The sequence below is a fragment of the Camellia sinensis genome, chromosome 4 (genome assembly GCF_055761805.1).
Source record: "Camellia sinensis isolate YWXY chromosome 4, ASM5576180v1, whole genome shotgun sequence".
In the NCBI taxonomy this organism is placed as follows: domain Eukaryota; kingdom Viridiplantae; phylum Streptophyta; class Magnoliopsida; order Ericales; family Theaceae; genus Camellia; species Camellia sinensis.
Window position 1 is genome coordinate 198,638,694 of NC_138964.1, and position 9,037 is coordinate 198,647,730.

At 29.4% G+C, this 9,037-nt stretch overlaps 1 protein-coding gene across 1 annotated transcript; it reads right to left on the reverse strand.

The window, feature by feature from the left end:
- Nucleotides 1-995: 995 nt before the first annotated feature.
- LOC114277442 (LOB domain-containing protein 37) lies at nt 996-2,222 on the reverse strand. The gene is made up of 2 exons (XM_028219339.2): nt 1,879-2,222; nt 996-1,766 (listed from the first exon to the last, which is right to left on the reverse strand). Exons 1-2 carry the CDS (start codon nt 2,060-2,062, stop codon nt 1,264-1,266), a joined length of 687 nt encoding a protein of 228 aa, XP_028075140.2. The 5' UTR covers nt 2,063-2,222; the 3' UTR covers nt 996-1,263.
- Between the last annotated feature and the right edge of the window lie 6,815 nt (nt 2,223-9,037).

Genomic DNA, 9,037 nt, shown 5'->3' on the forward strand with positions numbered 1-9,037 from the left:
ATATAGTAGCAAAAAGTATAATTCAATGGTTAAATTTACACCTCAAATAAAATAATTTTAGAATAACACATCTCAAAATAATGTACTTCTATTACAACTTTAAACCTCAACTATCGAATCACAATAACAATATCACAACAAAGAAAAAAACAAAAGACACAGATTATACAACACTCGAAACCCTAAAACCCTCCTTTCAACACCTCATTCATAGGAAGTTTATTCTAATACAAGTTGTTTGGCAAGTGGGTTGGGGCTAAAATAGCCACAAAAGACAAAACAGGCTATTTTAGTCACAACAAATAAAACATCACATCCAACCCATAATCATTACACTCTTCTCTCACAAAAAAAAGCCAAAAAGCCAAAAAGCCCTTCCCAAACCAAGCTTTTTAGCCCAGGCTAAAATAGTCAAAAAAACCAAAAAGCCAAAAAGCCAACCCACTTCCCAAACGGAGGCTAAATATAAGAAAATATTTGGCCTAACACTACACCGATATCTAATTGAGATTTCTTTCCACTTGAAATCATCCGATCAAGTCGAAAGCATACAAGAAATCATCCTTACCACGATAACGAAATAAAATAAATGAATAAGAACTACATAGGTAGAGAGAATTTGTGAAAAATAGCCTATGAATATTCTCTTTTGCTTGGATCTTCATCACCCCATTTTTTTTTCTTTTTTTTCTTTTTTTGATACCCAGAATACTTTCATGTTGTGTTTGGTTGGGAGATTTGAAGAAAAATTTGAAAAGGAAAAGGAAAAAAGTGTGTGAAACTAGGTGAAATATAAGAATGTTTTATTCACATTTCACCTACCTTTTCTATTTCCCTTTCCAAATCCATTCTCAAATCTCCCGACCAAACACAACATCAAGGAATTCAAACCTGATCAGTAAAGAAAAAAACATACTCCCTTACCAACTTAGATGGCGCTTGGTGGTTCTCTTCTTTTTCTTACCTCATCATTCCAACTTAAGGCCCCCACAAAATTAGAGAAAAACAAAACAATTGATTTATTGATATCACAAAAGACAAATACTAGAAAAGAAAAAGGGGATCACCGGCAAACTTTCATTTCTCCCTCTTTTTTCCTCATATCCAAACAGGGAACAACAGGGAAATCTTGTGACGGCGATTAACAAAATCTCACCGGAACTTCGATTGCAGGAAAATCCTTAAAACTCAAAAAAAAAAAAAAATACAAAAATACAAAAATTGTAGTTGATTAATTAGAAGAAAATATATTTCTACACCGAATCAGGTGAACAAGTTTAGAAGTTTCGTTTGATCTCCAAAACCACCACTTTCATGTAAAGTCGTCGTCCCAGATTCCTCCGAATTCATCGACGGCGTCCCAGGTCTCAGCTTTTCCAGCGAACTCCAAAAATTCAGTACTCTTCCGACAACTGCTTCCGATGATGATGGCGTCAAGCTGAGCCCGAGGTTCTCTAATTCGTCGCCGATACGGCGGCGCTTGGGCGCCGCTTTCGATCGTGAGTCAGGGTTCGGATCTTGATGGTGATAAAGTTTAAACATGTCTGAACAGGTGACTTCAGCCTCGGAAGCCTCGTCGAGGTCCGACGGAGTCAGGACGGCGCCGCCGAGGAACTCCGTGATCGGCCGCAACGCGCCGCCGCGGAGGACGGTCTGAACCGCAGCCTGGCAGAGGTGCCAGTTTCCGGTCCAGAGAAGCCCGACCGCTCCGTTAACCGGGTTCACGGTCCGGCCACACGCTTCGAACAAGAGCGATTGAAACAGAGCTGAAACACGAATAAATAGAAATAAATCTAAGAGATTAAAAAATCGATTACTACATACAAATGGGTTTTTGCAAAATCACGAACACAGAGAGAGGGAGAGAGAGAGAGTTACAGGGACGTTGATTTGGGGGGACGGAGGAGATGAAGGACATGAGGCCGGCGCGACCGAAGAACTTGGCGACGAAGACGGTGGCGTGGCCTTGAGATTCAGGGGAGTCGATCCACTGAAGGCATGGTCGGAGGATACAGTTTTCGCTGCAACCCTTTCGAAGAACTCGACATCCATTGCAACTCATGATTACAAGCTCAACATATCAGATTCAAGCTATAAACGAGGAAATGAATTTGGTAGCCAGACGCAGAAACTGGGGAGAGAGAGAGAGAGAGAGAGAGAGAGATTAGGCTTTGAAACGGAGTGGAGGAATATATATATATATATAGGGCAAATTTGGGGCCATAGTTAAAAGCGAATTTTTTATTTTTTAATTTATTTTGAATCATATAGTGCGTTTTGTTTCAATTTTTTAAATTTATTTTTTTAAAAATTGAATTTTTTATTTTTTATATTTTTTTTTATTTTTAGTGGATATTTTTAAAATTTTAAGTATTTTTTTTTTAGATACAACTTACTTAGATGTATCTAAATAATAAAATATTTGTGAAAAAAAATTTTTAAAAAGTAATAAATACACAAAAATATAAAAAATGTACTAATTTTCATATTTTTTAGTATTTAATGAATTTTTTTAAAAAAAATTACAAATATTTATATTTATATTAGGTGTGTTTAAAAATTAAAAAAATTCATTAAAAATATTAAAATACGAAAAATAAAAAAATAAAATTTTCTGAAAATCAAAATCAAAATGAAAACTATTTTCTGAAAATCAAAACCAAAATCAAAACAAACTAATTATTTTTTATTTTTTATACAATTTTTTAAAAAAATTAAAAATTAAAAAATCAATTTTTAACCTAACTTCTCAAAACCATCCATAAACGCAAAAGAGGTAGGTGCTAAAGTGAAGTTAACTAAGGTTAAGTTAGTTTGGTAGTGATGGTGGTGGGCCAGTGGTTAACTAATAACATGAGAGAGAGAGAGAGAGAGAGAGAGAATGTGTGGGTTGGGTTAGGAGAGTGTGGGTTGGGGTTGGGGGGTTGGGTTACATTCCAAGGTCTTGGGCATGAGCGGCTCCGTGTTTCCGCGAATGGCTGTCCCTCAGCCGTTGGATTCCTTCAATGTTTCGGATATTGATAGACTTTCCTTTTCATCTTTTTTTATTTTTTTCTCACATTGTTGTATTGTATATCATTTGACCTTAATAATATTATTTTTCTTAGATGGGGATCAATATTATTATTGATAATTCATTTTAGTAACAAATAATATTTTTTTCTTATATAGTGTAACCTATATACAAGTATAATATGAGGGGAGTTTTGAAAAGATAATAAAAAATTATTTTTAAATTTTTTTGTGAAAGAGAAAAGTGTATTAAAAATTGAAAAGTAATTTTTAATTTACTTCTCAAAATAAGCTTGAGAATATGGTTATAGGAATGAAATAATTATATTATTTTTATAAAGAATGACATAATTTATTATGGTTATACTATTTTTATAAGCGCTAAGATTCATACACAAATTATAATTGCATGTTGTAATTTTTTTTTCATTTTGTTTTTCTTGTTGGTTCAGAATTGCATGTTGTGTTTCAATGAAACAATTTATACACAAATTCTAACTGTTTAGAATATAGATTGCAGCGTGGGGATGGGGGCAGGAGTGGTAGTAGAGGTGATATCTCCTACCTCTATATTAAGGGTGTGTTTGTTTGGACGGATTGGATAAGTTATCAGATTATTAGTTTTGGGATACATTGTCCCCGAATTATTTGGTTGGATTAGATTTGTATCTTATGTTTGTTTAGTCATGGAATTAGATGTCTAGATTGGACTATTTTTAGTTGTCCAATGTTCGTTTGGGATGTTATGGAGAATGATAAATGCTTAAATGACTATTTTATCATTTTCAATTATTTACTAAAGTAATAGCAATATTAAATATAGCTTTAATATTTTAATTATTTTTAGCTAGATTAAATAAAAATTTATTTTATTTTATTTTTTGCACAATTAAATAAATTTATTTTTAAAAAATTAAATAAATTAAATAACAATGAAAATATATGTTATTTTTTTAATTAAAATTTTTAATAAATTTATTTTAAATAATAATAATAATGAAATAATGAAATAAAATAAAACATCTATTAAAATATAAATAATGAAATAAAATAAAATAAAATATAAACAAAATTTTAAAATAAAACATCAATAAAATATCTATAAAAAATTATTTTAAAAAATCAAATAAATAAAACAAAAATAAAAATTAAATAAAACTATTTTATTTCTAAATTGAAACATTTAAATTTTATTGAATTTTACTAATATAATACATAATTAAATGCCAAAGGGCAAAAATGTAATTTTAGTAGCTAATCCCATGGGATGAGTTATCCTATGGTTTCTATCTCACCTCTCCCATGGGATAGCATAGTTCCACAAATATGGGACTAATAGTTTGGGGGGATTATTAGTCCGGATCAAAAAATTCATACCAAACAACGGACTATTAATTCATTCGGACTAATAGTCCAACCCATGATATTATCCTTCAAAACAAACATGCTCTAAGGATATTATTTGCCACTAACACTTAGAAAATATAAAAATAATTATAAAAAGGGAATTGTTGTGTAGCTTGAACTTGAACTGGGCCCATATATTCGAAATTCATTTTGTTTGTCATCCAGTCGGTTGTCCGGCAAGAAGATTGACACCTATGGTTGATAGGGTGACAACCGCAATAAACAAGTGTTTCACCCGGTCATCCGGTAAACACCCATTCGGGCATTTTGAACCCCTCCTTTTCAGGTTACAAGGTATTTTCCTTATATAAAAATTCTTAGAATTTGATTCTTATAACAAAATAAATCCCGATAAAAGTTTGACCCTTACAGCACTTCAAATAGTTTAAATTTAAAATAAATCAAAAATTTTAAATTTAAATTGACAAACTTAAAATTCAATATTTTTTCTATTACAAATGTTAGACCCTATATATATATATATATATATTGTAATTTTTTCAAAAATATATCTATACATCTTATTTTATACATGAATTGCCCCCTTGCCCTTTTGAAAATCTCACTCGTCTCTCATCCTATGTTTTCAACACGCCCCATTCAGTCACACAAATTACTTACATAGTATTTAATTTTTATTATGTAAATATATATTTTATATATCATATTATACATTATGCATATGATAAAAAAACATATATATTATTAATACTGTAGTCCCTCTAGTCTCGTAATGAAATTTTAATTTGGATTAGGTTATCGATATCTGATTAATGTGATTTTTTACAGGCATATAGTACTCAACGAGTTCTACATATTGAACAGTTCGAATTATTGAAACGAGACACGTAGTGAGTCCTCACAGGTCCAACAACACCCTCCAATTCAATTACAGACTAGAGGGAAGTCACTGGCTTTTAATTTCATCCTTGTCCTATCATTGTAATTTAATTTCCAATATTCTCCTAAGTCTATAGTTTGGAACTTATGTCACTTTAGTCCTTGATTTTTTAATTGTGACACATTTGACTCTGAATTTTAAATTTTGTTCTAAATAAGGACAGTTGAAGATATCATTGCTCAATTTCAAGGGCAAAGTCGTCAATTTAATAAAATATAAACTAATTTGATAAAAATAAATATCAAAAAAATATTTTTAAATTTTTAAAAGTAATTTTTACCCGCCAAAAGATAAAATTATGTAAAATTAATAAATCTTTTACACATTTATTTATTTATTTATTTACGAAATTAATTTTTATTATGCATTTGGATGATGAACATGTAATTGATGGTATTTTTTAAAAAAACTTAAAAATATTTTTTTGACATTTATTTTTATTAAATTAATTTATATTTTATCAAATTGACGACGTTGCCCTTAAAATTAATCAATGATATTTTCAATTATCCTTATTTAGAACAATATTCAAAATTCAAAATTAAATATGTCATAATTAAAAAAACATAAACTAAAATGATATAAATCCTAAATTATAAAAATCATTAGTGTAATTCGCGCTACACCTATCATAGTAAGAGCAATGCTATAATTACTTAAAATTTTACCCCTCGCTCCCATAAGGAGTGAGAGGACATGGTGCGATAAAAGGGATAAAACAGGTAAAAAATTAAGCACAAATAGCATACTCTCCCATCTCAAAATAATAATTCTTTTTGAAAAATTCAAATTTTTTTATTAATACAACTATTGTAGTACTTTAAAAAAAATTAATTTGATAGTATATTTTTTGAAAAATATCAATGCCATAGTTATATTTTTTATGTTGTTAATAAATTTAAAAGAAGAGTAAAATAAGAAATTTATATTATTTTTGTATTTAATTTTTGAAAAAAGTCTAATATTTTGAGATAATAAAAAATGAAATAAGGGACTAATATTTTAAGACGAATGGAGTAATAATAATAATAAATCGGTTTGGTATGTGTGGGCATTTGCTCTTAATTTAATTACCCCAAGACTCATCTAATTATTAATAAATATCATTTTATTTTGTTTATCTGTGAATTAATACGGACTTTCTTAATTATAAAAATCGCACAAATATGGACTCTTTAAATAGTTTGAAAGAGATAGAAATAATATATTTATATAATTGAGAGAGTCAAAATAATAATCATTAATAATTGAACGAATCTAGAGTTGGTTTGAAAATATGTTATTTTAGTAATTTTTTGACTTTTTAACTAAAATATAAGATGAAAAAAATTAATATATTTGAGATGATTTCTTGATTTTTTATAGGGCTGAGCAAGGAATCCGTGAAATCCGTAATCCGATCCAGTCCAGTCCAATCCGATAGGTTTGGATTGATTTTTTGAATCCGTGGTTCGGTTCCGGATTAAAGAATTAAAAATCCGTAGTCCACAGATTGGTTCCGGATTAAACCCCACGGTTCCGGATTGGAACCGATCCGAACCGTATACAAATAGTCTATATTTTTATTATACATCCACCCCCATAGTATCTTCTCTTATTCCATATAAAACATAAACTCAAACCTAAACCTACATAATATCTTTTTTTATTACTTTTGTTTGTTAGTTTTTAATTTTAATTTGTAATGGTATAAACACTTATGGTGAAACCAATTTTCTTATGGTTGTTTAAATTCTAGAACAGTATGTCGCTATTATAGAAAGACATGTTACTATTGTGGAATTAATATAGCGCTATGTTTATATTTTTATGAAATTAAAGTGTTATATATATATATATTTTGTTATTTAATTATGTGAATCCGTGGTCCTAAACCGATCCAATCCGTATTTAAATGGATTGGTTCGGATTGGTTCCATGATTTAAACGGATTGGATTGGTTCCAATTTTTCAGAAACCGTAAATAACGGATTGGTCCTGATTTTACCCCAATCCAGTCCAATCCAGACCATGCTCACCCCTAATTTTTTACAACAAAAAAAAATGTGTAAATTTTTTTGAAAAAAAAAATTACATAATTTTTAAATTTTTAAATATTTTGTTTTAATTATTATTGTAGGTTGCCAAAACCGTCCTTAATAGATTAGTCCTTCAATTTTTCAACCCAAGGATTATGAGTTGTATTTTCCATGCCACGGAGAGAAAGTGGAGGAATTGGAGAAATTAATGGTTGGTCTGGGCATGGTTATGGGATGTTTCAATGGTATTATGATCGGTAAAATAAGTGAATTTTATGAATTTATATTGAGTAATTAAAAAATATGTGAAAATATAATGAATTGTGAGTGATAAGGGGTATAATTATATGGTGCTTTTAGATTAATCAATAATTTTTAAAAAAATTAAGTTAAATGATTGAAAAATATAAAAGAGATAATAATTGAGAAATGTTAGGCTTCAAAAATTTTATCAAATAGGTGTGAGACCTATCCAATATGAGTATATGTAAATTTCACACTCAGATCAGATATTTAATAAAATTTTTGACAGAATTTTTAAAATCTCTACTATTTTTGATAATAAATTATGATTGGAGAATTCTAAACCAAACAATAATTTTTTGAGGAATTGGGAGAGAAAGGTCAGTGTCAAGGCGGACGTGGCGTCCTTATCCTACTCCTCCTGAGTCTAGAGTCCTACTCTCTGTCTCTCTCTGCATGTTACCTCTCTCTCTCTCTCTCTCTCTCTCCCACTTGCAAGCTCCTCTTTATTGATTTGTGGTTGCATGAGGAGTCCACAACTCAGCCCCTGTAGTCTCTCTTATTCTAGACCATTCCGTAGCCCCAAAAACAATCGCACACATTTTTCATACTTCTGTCTTCCTTCTTTGGCAAAGGTTTTTTTTTTTGTTTTTTTTTTTGTTTTTGTTTTTTTTAATTTTTAGGCTAAAATTTATATAAAAAAAATTAAAATAATAAATAAAATAAATATCACTTTAAAACTATAATTATTTTATTTTTTTCTTATAAATATCACATCAAATTATAAAAAAATTCAATTATCTTCTTAAGCACAAAAATTTTAACTTATTAAGGGTTGGCTTGGGATGTCCTAAAAAAGTGCACTTTTTGTTTTTTTATGAAAAGATGTGCAGAAAAATAGAGAGGTGATATGATGAAAAAAAGATAAAAAGATAAAAAGATGGATTATATAGGTTATGCCAAACGAGGCCTAAGTATTCGTTTGGCATACTAGACTTTTCATTTTATTTTTTCTCTCACAAAAGTTTAAAAAGCCAAAAAGCATATCTCTAATGAGACTTTTTAGCTTCAGATTAAAATAGTTAAAAAGCCAAAAAGACAACTTATATTCCAAACCCAAAAACTAAAGGGTTGGTTTGGGAAGTGGGTTGGCTTTTGGTTATTTTAGCCTGACGCTAAAAAGTCTCGTTTGGAAAATTTTTTTGACTTTTTTTGGTTTTTTTGATTTTTTTGTGAGATGAAAAATGTAATAATTATGGATTGAATGTGATATTTTGTCTTATTGAGTCAAAAAACTTATTTTGTTTTTTGTAGTTAAAATAGTCAAAAAAAAATCTCAAACATGGCTTCTTAAACAAAGCCAAAATAATCAACTACAATAGTAATTTTCCAAACACCCACTATAAATTCGAGGATAATTATACGCCTACTACTGGTATTTATTAATTTATGTATT